We start from the raw sequence: 22,595 nt of genomic DNA, 5'->3' as shown, positions 1-22,595 counted from the left end.
AATAATTGGACATGATTGATTAAATTGGAGAGTACATGAATACATGTGATGAAATTAAAAGTGCAGGATCACAACTGATTTAACATGTAAATTGGAGAGTACAGGAATACATGTGATGAAATTAAAAGTTCAGGATCACAACTGATTTAACATGTAAATATTAGGGAGGTAAAATGAAATTAGCTCTAATTTAATACATGTGACGAAATTAAAAGTGCAGGATCACAACTGATTTAACATGTAAATATTAGGGAGGTAAAATGAAATTAGCTCTAATTTAAATATCATAAATCACATTAAAAGTGGCACCAGTAGGCATTAGGAAACTATTATTCAATATACACAAGGACAAACTACAATGCATCTTTAAACATCGAGAACATTAGTTCGAAAATAACCCAAGCAAGCAGTTCGTAAGAAATATTAACAGACGCTATCTAGGTACCAAGGGCACTGCACTACGCTAGTACTGCGGATCCACTCCAGGTTTCTGCTGCACATTCCTAGCATTTGGTGTGGTCCGAGTACCACCCACTCTAGGAGTACTAATGCTTAATTTCCACCAGTACTCACATTTGGAGACTACAGTTCTTAAGTCCTTGGCCATGAGAACAAAGCCTTCTACTTTTGTATGGCACTTCACATTGTCGGCAGAGCTAGGGACCTCCGTTAAATTCACGTTTTTTTGTGATGCCCAGTGCAGCAGTTGTTCGCCATAGAAGTAGCCTTTCTCAAGGGTGCCGATTGATGGGGATGCAGGAGGACCCAATTTTGCGTTTTCATGAGCATGATTATCAGTACCGGTAGTTTTGTAGGTCAGTATAGTGCCTTCTGTAATGAATAGCATGCTATCAAGCGGTTCTCCCATGTGAAAAACCATGGCGCCCTCAGCATACATCTCTGGCTTTAGATAGTCGCAGATCATTTTCAACACTTTCTCATCCATTCTTTCCAGTTTAGGTACCTATTGATATTGCACAGGGTAATTAGCTATTTTATATTTGATAGATAACTAGCGAGTAAATAATTATAATGAAGCTAGAATCACTAATCATGTATGGGCTAACGCCCTAAAAAAGAATTATTAACAATTCCTTATTACTTGTGAATATGTTGGGAGACCTTCTGGGCATGCATGATCCACATATATGTGGGATTTCCAGATACTTTTTACCTAAATATGTTTGCGAGTGACAACTAAGAAAAAGTCATGGTTCACATAAATAGGGTTGTTACAACTTACAACAGACTAAATTGGGTTCTCATTTGACTATAAAAATCTGGTCAGGAATAGTTATAAATTAGCAAAGACTCAGTTACTTGTACGAGATTATATGACCATCTCAACGTCTTTCCAAACTCAACCATCTTTTTAGACCGCCATTATTTGAAGAATAATGCATGCAAAAAAAAAAAAAAGAAGTGTGAGAGATAATAAGAGAGAGAGGTTGGGAACAAACTTTCTTTAGTATGTCCATGCAGAGAACTCGCTTTAGGTACTTTTTGGTGTACCAGGGAAGAATATTGAAAAGGTTCTCCAGATCTGAATCTTTGTTTTCTTCCAATTTTTGCGTTATGTTTTTCTTGATTTCTTTCTTCATATCATCGGGCAATTCATTCCTGTCCATCCATCTTTCTATATCTTTCTCTTTCAAAAGCATCTTGTTTCTTATAACCTCCCATCTTTGAGCTTCCATGGACATAAAGGTCTGTTTCACCATAAACGATTAGTAAGGTCGATTAGCACCTGAAATTCTATCTTAGCTACAAGGTATATCACATATATACTACACAAACTGGAAGATTTATGTGATAGATATATTTAATGGAAATACTCACCTGAACATTTCCAATCAGATATAGAAACAGTAGCAAGCCAATGACACAAATAAATACTGCAAAGCAACTTTCCCACACATAGGTACTTGTTTCGAGACTCGTGCCAAAATTGCTGCAAAAGTTCAATGGCCAGCAGAGTAAGATATTAAGTAAGAAAATTAAGTTTGTGATTAATTATATACGTCTATGAGTTTGTGTGCATAAGCATGTAACATTCTCTTCTCATCATGTCCCATCTGCAGCAAGAAGCTCGCTGAGACTTCAATTCTTTTGAGAACTATTGGTGTATTTCTTCTCAGCGTATACGTTTAGCAAAGGAAACTGACTAGCTAGATGAGTGAAGTTTGATATATGGTAGACGTCTATTTTTGACAAAAATTGTGAGAGAAACATATGGTAAAATAGAAAACATCAATAAAACTTGAAAATAATATATGAATTGTGCAAACCTCAGATTCCGCAATCCCCACCAAAATGAGTAGGACAACTTTGTTGCAAAATGTATATGGCCCGTGTTACCATTCTTGAGAGAATTAAGAAATATTCCAAAATCAAAAAGCGCTGTAGCATTGTCTTCAACATTGATGTGGCAAAACTGATTGAAAAAAGTGACATTTCTAGCGGTAGTATTGTGACCATCACAGTAAAAAGTACTCATACATCCTTCGACATTTGTACTATTCTTTATACAAGCATGATGCCAGCATGATGTCTCACGTTGAATAGAAAAGAAGTACCAAAAGGCTCCAATGACCTGAGAGACAACAATAGATAATTAACAATCTAACCATTAATGATCGAGGAAAACTTATGTAACTCTGTAAAAACACAAGCTAATTAAACTTACATGACTGGCTAGTATATACAGAAAAAAGTTGAACAGAGCCTTAACCCAAATTCCTGTAGTTTGTCTAAGTTCCTTAGATGACAAGTAAATTCGATAAATCCTTGGCAAATATTGACCCAGGAGAAAGACATTGAGAATCTTCTTGCGTTCCAAATATCCACGGCCTCTCATTTTGAAGAAACCAAAGACCACTAGAAACTGGTCAAAATAAAGATTACAGGGTTAGAAGTCCATAAGTTACAGATAGCTAGACCTAACAAGAAAAGCTACCTGATACGTTATTAACTTGGACAATGTTAACTTGAATTAAAAGCTGTATCACATCTATTACTTACTTGTGGTATGGGAAGAACAGCCAAAATATCAGTTAGCGTGGAGCGCCATGCTAGCTTCCCAGCAACTAATTTAGCAAATGGAATTATCTCACCCATTGATATCTTCGAATATGACCAATCCAATTCCAATTCCGACTTTCCTTTTATGTGTACTTTGTAGGCCGCCATAGTAGCTTCGCAAATTTGATACACAATATGCACTATGAAAATGATATCACTGAGGGATCGCAAAATGAGAGCTATGGTCCTCAACTCTTTGTCTATTCCAAGACACTTTTCATCTTCATTGATGATTGGAATGTAAAAGAACAAGGGGTCTAATGAGACTGCAATCACACATGCGATTAGGAATAGCTTGTTCCACAATGAAACGGAAAGAAGTGCAATTTTCAATTTTTTCTTGGTTGAAAGTGCATCTACAGTTTTCGATGAACCATCTCGCCCTTGCTCCTCAACACTTTCGAAATCATAGTTCGTACCTCGTGTTGTGCTGATAAAGAACTCGTTAGTTATATATAGTATGATGAGAAACCGAAAATCAAATCGAATTGGAGCTTAAAGAAAGACACAAATTAATTAATTGTTGTGCACTTTTCTAAATAAATGAACTCCAAAACTAATGTAGTCTGAATCGTTCATTTGCTTTATTATTTTCCACCAATGTCGAACTTAAGTTCAATGACAGTTAAGAAGAATTGAATAAATAACTAATTGAACATTTACCCTTATTAAACTAAGCAAAGAAATTTAAAATAATAAAATACATACCTGCACGCTATGTTTTTGAACGCCTTAACTATATTTATGATAAGTATAGTTAATTCATCTAATAAAGTCAATGAATGCTAGCAATCTTCTTCTCCAATTTTTCATTTCTATCTTTTCTATTCATTGCTTGTCACCCATATTGCACTATCCATAAAAGTCAGATAATTAATGGACTCAAAAGACAACTTGTCAATTTCTCTCTATACCCCTATTTATTTTCATTTCCATTAAATTTGTTTTACTTATTTCACGTTTATCAATTTCTTCTTCTTCTTTTTATTCATAATAAGATGTTCTTTAATTCCTAAATACTCTGGGAGCATACCATCGTAAGTTTCTTTTCATACATTTGCTTCATTCCATAATTGCAATTTCAAAAAAAAAAACAGAAGAGTACAACGTAATTGCTATCTATAGTTGGCTCAAAAGGACAATTGGTAACTACATGCAACCCATGGACTTTTTCTAAGAAATCAATAATGTACTCAAAATTTGCCATGGTAAATGATTTTTTTCTTCGGTTACACTGCGATTGAATCAATTTGAACAGTCACTGCAAAATCCTTAAAATGATAGGACAAAATACCAAAAAAGTAGGGAAACAAGAAAACTAACCTCATCATATAGGTATCATCGTTCTCAACGGGGACACGCTGCTTATACATAACTAGAGCGTTTTTGATGCGGGATATGATAGGTTTGGATTCTCTGAACGGTAGTCCTGAAAAATTGTTGGAAATATGGAAACTGCAGGTGATTAGTAAAAGGCCTAATTAACCCCTTCAATAATGTAATTTATCATTTAGGAATATTTATGAAGTTTGAGCTAGGATGGAGATCATCGAGAGGGGAAGACTTTGGAAACAGCACGTACGTTCGGGATTTTATGAACTGGTAAGAAGGATATACTGAACCAATCAACAAGCTAGAAATGAAGTAGATATACGGCAATTAAATTTTTAACTTATGTATGCCTGAAAAGCTGAATTTGAAACGAAACTGAAATGGCTCGCAAGTACCAATATAAGCAGTTCGTCTATTTGGCTGAAATTTATGAAGAGCCAGAAGCTGGGCAAGATAGACACATAGAGGAAATCCAAATAAATGTACAAGACAGGAAATTGGCCCAAGCAAACAATTCTGTATCAATAAGCAATCAGGTGATAGAATATTTACTTGAATTATTATAACAAGACATGTTAGTGATTTGGTGGTTTCGTGATAGATTGAAGAAGAACTCGTTCAAATTTGTCCATAAGTTGCCTTTCACTCTTTATTCCTTTACTATTATTCAATTAGACGTGCGTTGGTAGAGAACTTATAGCGGTGGTTGATGGGGATCTTTCCTCTTATTATTCTCAACAAATAATTGTTACGCTAGTTCGATTTTTTTTTTTCCTCCTTTAATTTTTATTAGAATGAAATGACATGCATTAATGCATTTTGTTTATTGTAATATAGGGTTGTGGCTTTACGTCCCCCCCCCCCCCCCCCCCGGCTTATATTCTACAATTTCATTAATTAATGCTTGAGAGCAGCCGAACCAGCCCCATTTCTATAAAAAAATAATAATAAATAAACGTATGTCTGACATGTAAATACCTCGTGTAGAATTATTCATAATTTATGAAAAAAAATGCCTTCTTCTCTGCCATTCGCGAGAGAACCTTCTAGTCTGCGTCCTCCTTCGGTTGGTGACGGCGTTGCGCCTCCGATCAAGAAGGATGAGGTCATCCTCCTCTGCGATTCAAATCTTGATAGCGATGGCAAGTCTTTCCGTCAATCTCTAGTATTTGTAGTTGTTGGTTTACCTTTTTCTATTGTTTTTGACAATGGTATGGGAGGAGCATATCTGATGGCTAACTGGATCTAGAGTTAGGGAGGTTCGTGGTCCCCAATTGATCTGATTGTTGAAGTCCTAGGGGCTGTTGAATGTTGGAGGTTGTGGAGGCCAGGGATTCAAGAGCGTTGAGTTGGTGCTGAAGGCTTTCACATGGCACAATTGAAGGTGAAAGTCGAGCTAAAGGACCAGGCTTTGGGGTTCCTTGAACGGGGGGTCTGTGATAGAGGCGGTACGGTCGGCGTAGTGGGATGGTCTACGGCGACGGCTGGTGAACGGGAAGGAATGCTAGGGTTTCCTTGTACCGGTCCCGGTCTCTGTTGGAGTTCGATTGCCCATTGTGGATCATAATTCATATTTATATTTGTGCCTTAAAATATGGAAATTACTTGTTCTAAAGTCCAATTTAATGTTGACTAATCTCATTCCATTATTCCTCTAATCTTGTACTTTTGCTTAACCTTTGTGTTTATATATATATATATATATATATATATATATATATATTATGTTTTCCTTATCATGCTATGAAATGATGGAGAAACATGGAAATGCACAAAAAAGTCAACCTTAGCACATTTTCATACTCCGCATAGGAGAAAGTGAGCTAGACAAGGAAGGAGGGACGGAAGCCTAATCAAACAAACTCTAAATGAGTTAAAACTTTCCAGATTCATTCTAGATATCTTAAGGATCATTTCTTATGAAGAGTACAGGAGCTAAATCGGAGTATAAGGCCTTCAAAAGATCGGTCCAAGTTTCTGACTAAAAGAAGAAAAAGGCAAAACCGGACCTGTACTGATTCTGAAAGCATTTCCGACCAAACCACGGTGAACTAAGCTCTGAAATTTTATCAAGATTATCTACACTTATTGAGGAACATTTGGTATGAAGAAATCGAAGACTAATTCCAAAGTCTCAATAGAGATTCAATTGAAGGAAGTTTCAGACACGTATCCTAATCAAAACATGGCAGTTAGGCCTAGATCCTTCTTTGGGCACATTTCTTGTGCAGTTTTGGAAGGTCTATAATGCTGAAATTATCAAGGAGAGCCCAAAAATAATCCTACAAGATTATGGCAAGATTAGTCCATCATATTATCCTTTGGATAATAGGCATCCCTATGCACATTCTCTCCTTTGGTTGCCAAATTGATTTTGGTGACCCAAAACCACCCAAACACTCTTCATTTCCATGTTTTCCATGCATAATAAAGAGAACTAGCTGCTCATCTCTTCTTCCTTAGCCATATTTTTTTACTCTACTCTCTTTAATAGCTCATCATTACTTCCCTCTTTTTACTCCATCTCTACCATACCTTTTTTTTTCCTTATTTTTAGGATCTATTACCATTCTCATACTCCACCTCCATGCTTCTTACAATGCTTGAGCTGCTCCTTTTTACTTCCATTCATCATTTTACTTCTCTCTCTCTTCTCTATATAACATCCCTTCATTACACTCTTAAGGCATCACTCATTCCACCCCAATACATCTTATTTCTCTCTTCATCTCTTTCATAAAACCTCCATATCCACCTCCCAAAATCCAAACCCATAATATCCATACTCGTCAACCTCCATCACCACCACCATTACTCCATCACTACCACTCAAAGTTGGCCAAATAAGCATTATATCTTCATCACCATTCCATTCATCATCACCATCAAGAAGCTTATCATCCATCCACTCCACCATCAAGGAGGATTCATGGAGCATTGAAGGAGGAAAATGAAGGAGAAGCTACCCATTGATTTGTCAAGCTTCAACTAGTTCATTCTTTCCTCAACTCTTTAATTTACCTTGATGAACTTTATAGATTTGATGCTAATTTGTATGATGAGTGAGTAGTTACTTTGTTGGAGCTAGGGTTGAAAGCCCTAGCCAAACTTGTATGAATTGATGTTTTGATTGACATTTGATGTTATTTGTGATTTTCATCTTCATATGCTAATTCAAGAAGTGAATGCATTCATTCAAACTTAACTACTTTGAATGTGTTGTGTTTGTTATCTCATGAAAAAATATTTAGGGAGTAGTTAACCTTGAGCATTGATAGCATGATAGCATCCTTTATGTGCATATGAAGGTTGTGAGTTAAAATCACCTAGATCTCGGATTGGTTTGCTTGCATGATTATCTAAACTCAAAGCTTTATGCATCTATGAACAATGAATTGAGACTTAATCAGTAATAGGATTTGTTCTTAGGTACTTAATTCTGGACTTATCTTGTTGGAATTGATAACATTAAAGAAGTTATGACTTTGTAGTCTTATCCGGATGCAAAGAGTGTAATTGGGAAATTAGAATAGCATAACTTGTCTTTGAACTTCAATACTTGCAAGGGAGGTTAGTGGTAACTTCATCCATTATATTACTAGTTTAGTTTAGAATAATTTATGTTACATTTGAGCATTTATTTTAATTTGGTTCACCACTCAATCCAATAAACAATCTCATTACCACCACAATGCACATACTCACCATGAGCCTAGATTTTTTGTGAATTTAGGTTTGTGATTGTACATTTTGAGGGTGGTTATTTGGCTAACACTCATCTGTTGTGGGTTTGGAAGACTTGGGTCTCTATGACCCATATTAGAGCAAGTTCACCCGTTAGGTCACCAGGGCAGGAAACTATTCACTGCCACTGGATCTTTGCTTCCACCCGTTGGGTCAAGGTCACCAGTCAGGTACTATTCATTGAATATTTTTTTTTTTTTTGGAAGAAATGTATGATGTAAATAAATAGTATTGATAAACAATTTGAAAATGCAATCAAAGAAAATTTTATTGGTAGACAAATTATATGTCCACCGACATTTTTTTTTTTTCAACTCCACCGACACTTTTATCACATGTACACCACCAACAAAGTTTTTGAAAAGTATGAAAAAATTTAAAACTCCACCGACACTTTTATCACATGTACACCACCGACAAAGTTTTTGAAAAGTGTGAAAAAATTTAAAACTCCATCAAAAGTGTGAAATTTTTTTAACTCCACCGACACTTTTATCACATGCACACCACCGACAATTTTTTTGAAGTGAGTGAGTGATAACCCACCGACACTTTTATGTGTGAAAATTTTCAATAAATAGACATGATGTTTTCACTACATACACAAACCATCCGAGCTTAACAAACATTCACCATTTTCATATCTCTAGCATTACATATTTCCTAAATTTCCCTCGTTTCAATGAACAATTTGTGGGATCAAATTCGACGGTCTCAGGATGAAGATGATGAAGAGATGATGGCCACCAACGCCATTGTCATCGCTGCAGTCGCAGAAGAATCTGGAAACCAACACCGAGGGTGTGGTTCTCATCCGGGTCGTGCACCAAATGAGGAACGACTTAGAGAAGAAAGGGCCAAAGGTATGTTGGCCGACTACTTTGTTGACCGGCCAGTGTTCAAAGATTGTGAGTTCCGAACACGTTACAGGATGAGTCTCAATCTCTTCAAGCGTATATCTACTGACCTTTGCCAGTATGATCGTTACTTTGTTCAAAGGTTAGATGCTACCGGCAAAGTCGGACTGCTTCCGGAGCAGAAGATGACAGCTGCCTTGCGAATGCTTGCTTACGGTGCAGGGGCAGATCAATGTGCTGAGTATTGTCGGATGGCGAAATCCACCTCCGTTGTAGCCCTTCAGCAATTTACACGAGAAATTGTTGATCTTTGCTAAGCAGAATACCTCCGCGCTCCTACTGTTGCCGACCTCAGACGACTTCTTGCCAAAGGTGAGAGGAGAGGCTTTCCAGGAATGATTGGGAGCATCGACTGTATGCATTGGCAATGGAAGAATTGTCCGACAGGTTGGGTTGGAGAATATAGTGGTAGGAAACAGATCCCCACTATCATCCTGGAAGCAGTCGCATCTTACGACACCTGGATTTGGCACGCATTCTTTGGAATACCGGGGGCATGCAAAGACCTCAACGTCTTGGCAAAGTATCCGTTGTTTGATGAGTTTACCGCCGGTAGAGCACCTCTGATCCAATTCCAAGTTAACAACAGATTTCACAATTTAGGGTACTATCTCTCTGACGGGATTTATCCTCGATGGGCGACTTTTTTGAAAACAATTCGAAATCCTACACGCCCCAAGGAAATCGAGTTTGCAAAGGCTCAAAAGGGGTATAGGAAGGATGGAGAAAGATGTTTTGGTTTATTGCAGTCACGGTTTGGTATTGTTATAGGAGCTGCTCGTGGGTGGCATAAAGAGGACATTCGATACATCATGTTGACTTGTATTATATTACACAACATGATTGTCGAGGATGAACGACCTGAAGACATCGATGATGAGTTGGAGTCCAACGATGAAGAGGATAACAATATGAGGCCCATGATTGCTGAGGTATGGGAGGGACCAACCGGTAGAGACTTTGATCCTGTTGGTAGAGATGCTCATCATATGAACGGATTCATGGACCGCTACCAACAAATTAGATCTGAGCATAGTCACTCCAACCTTCAGGAAGACCTCATTCAACACTTTTGGGAATTTCAAGGCAACAGGCGTATCTAGATCTGCTTTTTGTGTGTATTTTCATTTAGTTTTTATGTTTTTAATTATGTTTGTGTGGTTTTCATTTAGTTTTTATGTTTTTAATTATGTTTGTGTGGTTTCATTTAGCTTTTCATTTGTAAGGGTATTATTCAAATAAATTTTCATTTCATCAATCTAATATTACATAAGTGAAAAACTAAGTATTGGAATCATAACAATACAATTATTTAAAATATATAACTCCCTAATTTTCCTAATCTTCATCTTCATTAGGAATTCAATTTGTGTTTGTGGGGCCATCCATACGGTTGGGGTTAGTGGATTCACCTGAAGAGAAAGGTGGGGAAGGGACTCCACCGCTGAATGGTGGCTGTGGATAGCCACCGGTGAATGGAGTTTGTGGGAAGCCACCGGTGAATGTTGGTTGTGGAAAACCACCGAGGAAATGAGATTGTGGATAATACCCACCAGGGAATGGTGGTTGTGGATAGCCACCAGGGAAAGGAGGTTGTGGATAATATCAACCGAGGAATGGTGGTTGTGGGATGTTAGATCCACGGGTTGCATCTTCAGCTTCTTTCTCCGCAATTTTTTTTTGTTTTCTTTGCCAGTAATTTTTTTTAGTTGGCGTCAGCTTACTTGTGTCCATCTCCATAATACGCTCTTCCCTCTCTTGAATTTTGAATTCCCTCCCTTGAATATCCAATTGCAAGCGTATATAATCTCGTTGTTGTTGGTCACGGAGATGTCGAGCATATTCCTCATCACATTTCTCCTTGGCAGACAACATTGATGTTTGGTTGGTTGCTATAGTCTCCACAGCGGCTATCAGAGGACTGGAATCATTAGATGCTTTCTTTCCTTTCCAAATAGCTTCTTTGTCAGCCTTCTTTCCTTGAGGTCTCACTAAAGGATTGGGAGTTGCATTGGAGTTTACCTCATCTGCATCTATGTCCAACTGGACATGCGAATCAGGAACGGATTGTTGTGTGTGCATCCGTTCAGTTCCTCCCCTGGAGGTTCCTCCCGCCGAAGAGGAATGGCTTGGAATGTCACTAAATTGTTGAAACCCTTTAACAATCTCGTAACATTCTAAATTAATGAAATCACCTTTTTTGGTTTTCCTTTCGATTTGGTCATCACAGCTCTCCACAAATCTTGTGTTTGACGTAGCTATGTTAATTTAAACAAAAAAAATATAAATCTATTAGTACAAATATAAACGAGGTACAATGTATCAACTAATTAAATCCACCAACATCACCTACTAACTTTAAGTATAAGATCAGTATAATGTATAATTAAAATAAATTTAAGTCTAAAGTTTGATTATGAAATACTAATTTGAAGTATAATTATCAACTAAATTTTAATATATCTACTAATAATTTAAAGTATAATTATCAATAAGATATTTCAACTAATAATTTAAAGTAAGATGTATCAACTAATTAAATTTTAATATACACTAAAAGAATCATAAAAATTAATATTCGTGTTACACTACATGACAGGACCTGCCCCCGGATTTCACCCTGAAATCTGAAGTGGCCCTGCGGGGTCCACCTTAGAAGAAATTCCACTAAAAATTTGGCAGAACTTCCCCTAAAAATGAACTCCCCAAAACCTGTAGAAAACATAATTACACTTCTAAATCACCCATCCTTATTCTCCTGGAGCCACCCTGCTCCCCAAATCAACATCAACTAAAAATCACATAACACAAATCACAACTTAACTAACATTAATTTCCTCAGGTAATCAGAGCAATTCTAACAGCAAGGGTAAACAAGGAAAACCTAAATCAAATAAAAACGCGGAAGCCATGCTGTTGACTATGCCTCAACTCCAATGTATGCCCGACCTCAACTAATTTCACCTGCAAACTGGGCATTTGAAACCGAAGGGCCCAGGGGAAAGTAATTGAAAAACACGTTAGAGTGAGTGGACAAAAATAAACGACTAAATAAATAATTTAAAAGAAAAGAGGTTGTATTACTTCCCCATGAATTTAAATTCGTAAAACTTCGATGCATGCAACATTTATAAAACGTATGTCTTTAAAACTCAGAGTCTCGTGAAAACATACCAGTCCCCGCTGGCTAAAAGAATCGGACTAGCCCCGCTAGTCAAGTAACACATAAAGGATATGGGGAAAAGATGCCACCATACGGGTAAAGGAGCCCCTTAGGCTCTACCTACCCTCGATTGCCACTCACACATAGATTGTGTGAGGAGGAGAACTAATAACCTCGACTGCCACCCACGTGAGGAGGAGAATAAACTACCTCAACTGCCACTCACAAACACAAAGTAAGTGAGGAGGAGACCTAATCAAATGACCCGAGTATGGTGAGGAAAAACAATCGAAAACCAGTAAATCCATAAAGCTTCCCCAATATCTCACGAGAAAATAAATATTCCAATGACGTGACCCCACACGCCAAAATATTCTCAAATCCGTAACCAAAACCGGAAATTAGTATAAGCAAATCCCATTTCCAAAAAATCTCTCAAAATCTCCAAGAAACAAACCAAATCCAAAATCATTAATTAGGCATTCCCAATTCCAAAACCGAAAGTCAATAAATAATTGAGAAATCCAACTCCATCGAAACTCGTCTCGAAAATCTTCCAGGAACTTAAATCGGCGATTAGAAATATACTTAATTCCGGCAATTACCTCGGAAATAAGTAATTCGTCAAATAATATTATAAATCATAACCAACCTTTGAAACTCATTATTGAAAGCAAATCCACAAGGCAAACCGAAATCAAATTCGGAAAATCAATTCATTTGCTCAAAATGTAATATGATTAATAACTAGAGCATTATTTTAAGAAATAAATGCATGCATCATTATTTAAAAACAAAAGTCCACTCATAGTACTATTTAGGCGTTCATGCGTATGAGTTCCTTCGTCAAGCAATAGCTCGGTATGTCGCCATGTACACAAATATATTCCGTGAATAACTATTCTAATTAAATACGATTCTCAAAATCGAATCCTCATAAATCATCTCTCCAATTCTTCTCGGATTCAACCCACATTCTACCACTAATACCAATTCGTTATCTTAAAGGTTCCAAGTCAGAACCGAGAGATATCCGACGGTCGGATTCTCGTAAATCGATAATCGAAATCCTAAATTTTCAGAAATTCATAATCGATTAAAAACTTCTCTAATTCCAACCAAATTCACATATTCAACCTCTACAAAAATTATAGGATTTAACTAGCTAAAAAAAATAGAATTTAAATTACTGTTTAAACGCCATCCCTGTTCACGCACCGCACTATTCACGATTGACACTGTTCATGCAGCAGCCAACTCCTCCTCCGGCCGCCAAATTTCAACCACATAATCATCTCAACATTCTAAGCATTTTTCATAACTGTGACCAAGTGAGAAAATACCTTGAAGTGCTCCGATTTTGCCGATGCACACAAACCCGGAAATCTCCAAACCCACCAATTTGGAAATCCTTCAAATTCACCTTCCAAACGTGGAAATTTCAGCTAGAAGTCTTGAGGGAAGATGATCAGTGACTCAAGGCGCTTCTAATAGAGCCAATTTCCCCGCCGGAGATAGCCGAAAACTGGAGAATTTCGCCGGAGAAGCCAACTGCTACAGTAACAATGCTTGCATAAATTCGGGGTTTTCCGGCCAAATCGCCGATACCCACTGGTACCATCGTGTAGAGGAGGAAGAGACGGTCCAAGGACAACTGGAATCACGTCTATCGGATGCCGGACGATGAAGAAATCGGAAAAAGAAGAAGGGAGGGCGAAGCGGGGGAAGAGGGAGAGGGGAGAGAGAGGGTCAGGGTAAGTTCTGAAATGGGAACTTACTTCGGTAAGTTTCCTTATATATAGAGAGTTATCATGAACAGTAAATTCACCTTTTCACTTATAACTTTCACATACGAACTCCGATTTTTACGTACCATATATGCACGCGCTCGGTTTAACGTCCTCTACAACTTTCATGCAGGAAATTTTCTCAAATTTTGACCCGAACAAAAAGTCAACTTTTAGGGCCACTAAAAGTACTGAAACGATAGTAAAAGTGAAAATAGTTGTCGTTTACAGTCCAAATGACTAGTAAACGGGTAAATTAAGATACCGGACTTTACACTACAAATTCATACCTCATCAATCATAGTCGCACCACTCTTGTACCAACTTTTCGCTTGCCTTAAAGCACAATGCCAAGCATAAAGTTTGACTTTCAAGGTTTTCCACCTCCCTTGAAAAGCTTGCAATGATCGTACATATCCATCCCAATGTTCGGCATAGGCGTACCTCTATTATTAGAATCGTACTTGCAATGATAGATATTGCTACAGTTAAAGAGAATTTTGTTTCTGGTCCTTGGTTTGTATTTGGTGATTTTAATGCAATCCTTGGAGCTCATGAGAAAAAAGGAGGTGCTCCAGTATGTCGGCGATCATGTGAAGACTTTCAAGCCATGACCGATATTTGCGAGCTTATTCATGTGGATACTAGAGGAGCAGAATTCACTTGGGTTCGTCGATGTGGTGTTAGAGGTAATGTTGAAGTGAGGATGGATCGTTGTCTTGCTAATCTCTCTTGGTTGGATAGCTGGGACTCCTTTGACTGTTGCACTCTTCCTTGATTATGCTCGGATCACAATCCTATTCTAATGACATTTTCTAATGCTTTTGGTGAACGTCAAAGTCTATTTCGATTTTGACGGATGTGGTTAGAGCATCATGATTTTCAAAGATTTGTTAAGAAATATTGTTGAAATTATGTTCAAACTCATGGTTGTCTGTTGTCTATACTGTAACATAAACTAAGAGTCTTGCGCAAGGCCCTTTGTAAATGGAATTGGGAGGTTTTTGGTGATATTCATAGGAGGGTTGACACTGACCTTGTTGCATTAGTCTCTCTACAACATGATATCTCAATTTCAGGGGGTTCATATGCCGATTATGCCAAAGAGTGCGAGTTACAGGCCAATCTGTCTGAATCTTTGTGTTTGCAAGAACTTTTGGAAGGAAAAGTCGAGGCTTCGTTGGCTTTCAGATGGGGACCGCAACACTAGTTTCTTCCATCTTATGTGTCGAGCTCGACGTAACCGTTCTCCTATTACTACATTAAGAGATGGTGATTAGGTTTTTCATGATCTCCTTACTATTCAGAACCATATTGTTGCTTACTATGCAGATCTATTTGCTAACCATGCAGATTATTATGATACGGGTCTCGTTAGCCGAGTTATTCCTTCTTTGGTTACTGATGATGTGAATGCTTCTCTAATGTCAGTTCCTTCTTCTGAAGAGATCTATTATGCTATTAAAGATATAGACCCAGATAGCACCCCAGGGCCTGATGAATTCAAAGGGCATTTTTTTATCTCCTGTTGGGCAATTGTTGGTGCTGATGTAACTACTACAGTCCAATTCTTTTTCGAACATGGATCTTTACCGGCTTCGTTTAATTCAAGTATGATTATTCTTATTCCTAAAGTGGATCATGGTAACACTATCAAGCAGTACAGGCCTATTGCATTATCTAATTTTGTTTTCAAGATTATACCAAAGATCCTTTCTCTTCGACTTGCTTCTATTGCTTCCAGAATAATCTCACCTCAGCAACATGCTTTTGTTCCTGGAAGAAACACCGCTGATTGTATTATTACAACTTCAGAGTGCATTAATTTGCTGGATTCCAAATGCTATGGTGGAAATGTAGCAATTAAAATGGATATTACCAAAGCCTTCGATACTCTCTCATGGGACTTCATCCTCCATGTACTGGAGGCTTTTGGTTTTCATCCACTATTTGTGTCTTGGGTGCGGGCTTTTTGTATTCGGCGAAGCTCTCTTCGCTAGTTAATGGAAGGTCAGTGGGTTATTTTTCATGTGGTCGGGGTGTGCGTTAAGGGGACCCCTTGTCTCCTTTTCTTTTCTGCTTGGCAGAGGTTCTTAGTCATGGTCCTTCCAAGCTTTTAAATGGTGGTAGGTTGAAGCCTATTTCCTCCCCTCGGGGAGTGGTGGCTCCTTTACATGTGTTGTTTGCTGATGATGTGATTGTCTTCTGTCGAGGAAATCAACAAAACCTGGCTTTGGTTATGTCTTTCTTTGAAGAATATGGGCAAAATTCAAGGCAAATAATTAACAAGGCTAAGTCACAGGTTTTCATCTGTAAGCATATCTACTACAGCCGGCGGACTATAGCGAATTCTTTGGGTATTCCCATTGGGGAGATTCCATTTAACTACTTGGGTGTGCCTATTTTTCACGGGAAGCCTCGGGCATCTTACTTTCAGCAGATAGTTGATAAAATTCGAGTTCGTCTCTCTAGTTGGATGGGCTCTATTCTTTTTATGGCTGGCAGGCTTCAATTGCTTAAGTCTGTTTTTAATAGTATGCTTGTGTACAGCTTTCAAGTTTATGAATGGGCTATTTTACTACTGCGGAGTTTGGAGGTATGGTGAAGGAATTATTTATGGTCTGGCTCCATTGATAAGCGAGGTGTTCCTTTGGTAGCTTGGAAGAATTGTTGTTCATCTCTTGAGGAAGGTGGGCTAGACTTAAAGCAACTTACTATCCAAAGTCAATCTCTTCTTCTCAAGCGAAGTTGGGAGGTGTTCTCTTCTTCTTCCGTTGGTACCTCTTTTCTCCGAACACGCTTTTGGTGTAATGGGGTCTTGCGTCGTTCATATGCATGTTCTTCTATTTGGCTAGGTGTGAGAAGCTTTTGGGCTTAGGTTCAAGAAAATTCTAGGTGGCTCATTGGTTATAGAAGATCAGTGTTATTTTGGCGAGATAATTTCTTGGGTAAGCCACTTCTTCATTTTTTTTGGGAATAATAATGCAGGCTTGGCTACTCTCATGGATGGGTTGGTGGCTGATTATGTTCTTAATGGAGCTTGGAATTTTCCCTCCTTGCTTCAACTTCCTTTTCCAGACCTTTGTGATTTAATTAGTAAGTTTCCTATTGCTTTATCCCCAAATATGCCAGATAAGTTTATTTGGGTTCCTTCAACATCGAGTGAGTTAACTACAAATGAGTCTTTTCACTTTCTTCGTCCACGTCTTCCTCAGACAACTTGGGGTAAGCTTATATGGTCTAAATATATTATTCCTCATATCTCTCTTCTTTCATGGAAGGTTTTACGTGGTAAGGTGTTGTCGGAGGATGAATTGCAGTGGCGTTGAATTGCCTTGGCATCTCGCTATGTCCTTTGTGGGTTGGATGGGGAATCATTGCATCATATATTTTTGTCTTGCTCTTATGCATCTTCAGTGTGGCGAGGCTAGGTAACTTGGTTTGAGTTTGGTAATATGCCACTAACTATTATGGACTTATTATTCTTTGGCTTGGCTGGTCGTAGCCAACAACTAAGGGAACTTTGGCTACTTTGCTTCACCACTACACTATAGTTTATCTGGAAGGCAAGAAACAAAATGAAGCATGAGGGTAATTTCATTGGTGTTGAGGCTTTACGTAGGCTTATTTTAGGCCACATACAAGCTGCTAGTAGATTGGCTAAAGGATGCATGTTTAATTCTTTGGAGGAGCTTAGGGTCTTGAAGAATTATGGGGTTTCATGTCGCCCACGTAACGCTCCTCATATTATTGAGGTTAATTGGCACCCTCCAATTCTTGGGTGGGTGAAAATTAATATTGATGGTGCGTGGCAACAGGTCTCAGGTAGAGCTGGTTAGGGGGGTGTTTTTCAAGATTTTTGCAGTTCTTTTCTTGGTACCTTTTGTTGGAGAGGAAAGATCTCACATTGGAAAAGTGACAAATAAAATATAACTTATAAGTGGGTAGATCTCACCTAATTGTACCGAGGCCTTTTGTGATTAAAAACTAACACCTAACGGGTGGTTAAGTTGGGACAGTATCGGTACAATAGTGGGTCACGGGCCACACTTGTCACTATTTAACATGGTATCAAAGCGGGTTACCCACGTGTGCATGTCTAACGGCCACACGGGCTCCACGTCACCCAAAGTTGTCCACGTGTATGGCTTGAAAATTCACCACACGTGCGGGGGCGTGTTGAGAATATATACATCCCACATGGGAAAAATGGGACTTTGCCTATGAGTTTATAAGGGTTTGGGTCACTCCATCCATTGTCAATTGGTTTTGGATGTGAACCCCATACTACTTTATCATGGTATCAGAGCGGGTCGCTCTTCAATACGTCGCCATCATGGACTCGGATATGGGTTCATTCATTAATTGATTCACCAATCTCCTCTCCAATCATGGACCTAGTTTGGGTTCATTAAATTGGCCATCGGAAGTTTCCGATTGGATTATTGCCAAGTGTCCGATGTGGGCCTTGGACTGTTATGTGATTGGTCAAGTCGCTAATGTGGGACTTGTGACCCGATTTCTAATGTGGAATTGGGTTTGTCAATTAATTTCACGTGCAGACCTAGAGTTAGGTTGCACGTGAGGAGGCGTGTTGGAGAGGAAAGATCTCACATTGGAAAAGTGACAAATAAAATATAACTTATAAGTGGGTGGATCTCACCTAATTGTACCGAGGCCTTTTGTGATTAAAAACCAACACCTAAAGGGTGGTTAAGTTGGGACAGTATCGGTACAATAGTGGGTCACGGGCCACACATGTCGCTATTTAACACATTTGCTTCTAACCTTGATATTCCTAGCTCCGTCGAGGCAGAGGTCATGGCTGTAATCCAAGCTATTAAGTTAGCGTGGGTTAGAGAATGGAAGCATATTTGTCTTGAGGTGGACTCATCCATTGTTCTCCAGTATCTTCATGATCCTCACCTTGTTCCTTGACGTTTACATGTTGCTTGGAGTAATTGCTTGCACCTTATCTCATAGATGCATTTTCGGTCTTCTCATATTTTTAGGGAGGGTAATCAAGTGGCTGATGCTCTTGCTAATATGAGTTTGTCCTTAACTGGCATCATGACATGGTGGGGTGATCCTCCTACTTCCATCCTTCAGTATTGTCGGCAAGATGAACTTGGTCTCCCAAATTTTCGAATATGTTAAGTTGTTTAGGTTGTTTCTATTGTTTATCTGATTTCTCGTGAGGGAGGCCTTGCTCTCTCTCTCAATAAATTGGGGTTGGAGAGCTTTCTCTTTCCAGTCCCTGTTTTAACCAAAAATACACACACACACACAAAACAAATATGGTTGAAATAATATCAACCATAATATACTTTGTCCACATGTCAAATATTCAATTTCATTGGAATTGCCTCTTTCCAATCTTGGCCAATAATATACTTTGTCGACATTTATAATGAAATGTGGTATAGCTTCAATATAACCCTTAATGATTTATGGTAGCTACTATATGTAAATTATCATCGATGATCATTAATCATAGATCCTACACATTCTTATTTGCATGCATTGCTGTAATAAGCTTATTGATATTGGATACCCGTGCCACTTCTGGGGCATAGATTTTCACTTCTAGGACAATCATCTCTTATAGATGAATCATATGGCTAATGTGGATCTCTTTTACTTATAATCTCATATAGAGCATTATAGGGCTTGTATAATCTTCTCTTTTTTGAAGGTTAAAACTTTAGACCTTATGGATATATTACACACAAATTCACGTTGTTATTCAAATGACAGTAGTCTTTCGTTCTCCTAACGATGGGAAGACTATCTTATTATGACCTTCCGCAAAAGATGCATTCAAAGATCTATCACTTTCTTTGGAGTGAAGATGTTCATTGGATGGTGGCGAACCCAAATCAAGTTTGAGGTCAAAAACAATAAGTTCATAAGTATCAACCATATTGATGTATTATTGTATCATCAAGACATCATTCTCTAATGGCGTACTTATAACCATTGTATGTGTAGCCATATTAGGAGCTCTAACATCGTTTAATGACATTCTCTTCAGGAGAACCATGTCACTTGGATACATATGCATCCCACAAATCAAATGGGATCTAAATTGTTTGTGTTAATATGGTTGGTTTTAGGGACTTTAATCCAAATAAATGCCTTTGCATTTAGCATATAATTTTGTCACTATCTTTTATCAAATCATAGCTTAGATATTTCTCAAAATCAAAATGAGACAGTTGATAAATATCTCACACCAATTCATGTCGTTCTTTAGAAACAATATTTCTCCACCTCGTTGTTGGAGGATAGTCTCATTAAAGTGACAACCAGAGGTGGCAAATGGGCCGCTAAGCATTAGCACGGCACGGGCCTAGCACGCTTAAAAGAGGCCCGGCACGGCCCAAGCCCGTGAGTGGCCCGGCACGACCCGAGCACTTTAGAATAACGGGCTGGGTTAGGCCTAGGAATATTGGCCCATTGGCCCAGCCTGGCCCGAGCCCGTAATGGGCCCGACACGGCCCGAGCATGACATATTGTGGGCCGACCCGTTACAAACACAAAACTTCATTTTGTTTTTAAAAATATTTAAAAGCCATAGTGATGAGATTTGAATATTATACCTCTTTATTTAAAATCTCATGACAATTCCACCAATGCTATTTTTTATATTGTCAAAATAGTGAAATAAAACATTATATCCTTGTTGTGACATAAAGTATTTTTTCTAATCTCATAATAATACAACTATAGAATGAAGGAAAGAATAATATGATACTAAATCTTTATTATATTAATAAAGATTAATCTCACAATAATATACTACAAGCAATATATTTTGAGTTATTTTTTTCTTTCTTTCTTTCTTGCAGTGGAATATAAAAAATATTAGAAAACTAATCTTAAAAAGCTAAGATTAAGAAAAATATTGTATAACTTAATTTATTTTAATTTTCTAAATAGTTAAATAAAATTAATTTTTATTTATTCAAATTAAAATTTTAAAATCGTGCTTTATAGTGGGTAGGCACGAGCATGGCCCGGCATGATATGGGCTTGGGCCATGGGCCGGCCCGGGCTTAATGTTTAAGTAAATGGGCCGACACGAGCCCGGCACGATAATAAATGGGCTTGCCCAAGCACGGCACGAAGCAAGACTAGGCCCGCTTAAAATGGATCGGGTCAAGCCGGGCCGGCCCGTTTGCCAAATATGCGGTAAATAAATAATTTGCTTGTGAGTAAGGTTAGCAGTCATCAAAACTTGTAAGTGATTCCATGCAACATGATCGACAAAAATGACGTAACCGGTCAAGCCAAAATAGTGTATTTGGTTCAATGAACTTCTGGTTCATGACATTATATGCCTAAATTTATTATATAAATTTGACACATTATATATCATATAGCAAAAAATCTTCTCTAACCATATTGGAGGCACTTAGTGTGACAATACTTCAAATTTGATAACGTGATACTGTGATAGTAGCTCATTCGGAGCCATAGATCAAAATCTACAACTCTCTGTATAAGAGTTACCTTAGCTTGAGTAAACATCAATTGTGAAATATTGACAATTGGAATGGACCAAATTCATTTTGAACTGCTGGCCAAAATGATATACTCGAAATTTCGAGTTGAAGACTACAATCTATAATGGTAGAGTAACTTTATCAAGTGGAGAACCTCAAGTTCTCTATCACGTATATATTTATAGTGATAAAGAGGAGGAACTTCAGGCCCTCATATAATTGGAGATCCAAGAAACTTGAGATTTTGATTTTTTTTTTTTTCATTTTGTAACAACTTCTTGAAGAACATGACGTTCTAAGTTAATCAGATTAAAAAACATTTAGTTTCAGTGCAAACTCAAGAGGTTACAATAAATTTGTAAAAAAAACACAATAATGCTTTCAATATGCTTATTGTAAGCAAAAGACATCAGGCATCTAAAATGAATTTCAATGTTCTTAATAGTCAATGCAATTTAATTTGATCAATGCCCTTTCGAGAGTGGCTTGATAAAGACTCATATAGTGTACAATAGACACACACCCAATTTACAATTTCTTCACATGTGAGGATGTTAGGACAATATTTACATTGACTTTTGATTTCTCTCTTGCCATGATCCACTTCTTGTGGCATTTCATGGTATAGCCATGTCAATCGTCTTTCTTACTATAAAATGAGATCCATGAGATGGAGAGGTTATACTTCTCTGGTAATATTGGAGGCACATATATATGTGCTCTTTTGGAGCCATTAATCAGATATTAAGATATGAGATGATCGTTATATTAGACTCATAAGCATAAATCTTAGTAATATTTTCTGGACCTTAGAGACCATGGGTAAAATTGCATTTCTTGAAAGTCACTTAAAACATAAGTCTGAAGTTGACACAAATTAAATTTGTAAGAATTGAACAGCGGATCTCATAGGATATACACGAAGCTTCTGGTCCGTGTTATACATGTAAAACATGACATTCAATTATTGTATTGTTGTTTGATGTAGGTTAATAACATCAAATGCATTTTGAACTTCTAGCCAAAATGATTACTCGAAATTTGGAGGTCTGAGAGGACTGTT

The 22,595-nt window shown here is 37.8% G+C and overlaps 3 protein-coding genes across 3 annotated transcripts; 2 read left to right on the top strand and 1 right to left on the bottom strand.

Moving 5' to 3' along the window:
* Positions 1-337: 337 nt before the first annotated feature.
* Positions 338-4,879, bottom strand: LOC112179648 (cyclic nucleotide-gated ion channel 1). Its single transcript, XM_040513061.1, has 7 exons — positions 4,405-4,879; positions 3,022-3,511; positions 2,687-2,884; positions 2,289-2,593; positions 1,840-1,951; positions 1,461-1,709; positions 338-964 (listed from the first exon to the last, which is right to left on the bottom strand). Exons 1-7 carry the CDS (start codon positions 4,452-4,454, stop codon positions 464-466), a joined length of 1,905 nt encoding a protein of 634 aa, XP_040368995.1. The 5' UTR covers positions 4,455-4,879; the 3' UTR covers positions 338-463.
* A 3,960-nt stretch (positions 4,880-8,839) lies between these two features.
* On the top strand, positions 8,840-9,331 carry LOC112201237. Its single transcript, XM_024342211.1, has one exon. The coding sequence runs from the start codon at positions 8,840-8,842 to the stop codon at positions 9,329-9,331; it is 492 nt and encodes a 163-aa protein (XP_024197979.1).
* A 78-nt stretch (positions 9,332-9,409) lies between these two features.
* Positions 9,410-10,177, top strand: LOC112201221. The gene has a single exon (XM_024342209.1). The coding sequence runs from the start codon at positions 9,410-9,412 to the stop codon at positions 10,175-10,177; it is 768 nt and encodes a 255-aa protein (XP_024197977.1).
* The last annotated feature ends 12,418 nt before the right edge of the window (positions 10,178-22,595 follow it).

This window comes from Rosa chinensis, chromosome 1, assembly GCF_002994745.2.
Source record: "Rosa chinensis cultivar Old Blush chromosome 1, RchiOBHm-V2, whole genome shotgun sequence".
Taxonomy (NCBI): domain Eukaryota; kingdom Viridiplantae; phylum Streptophyta; class Magnoliopsida; order Rosales; family Rosaceae; genus Rosa; species Rosa chinensis.
Note: the sequence above shows the minus strand (reverse complement) of the source record. Positions and strands in the feature narration are given on the sequence as shown.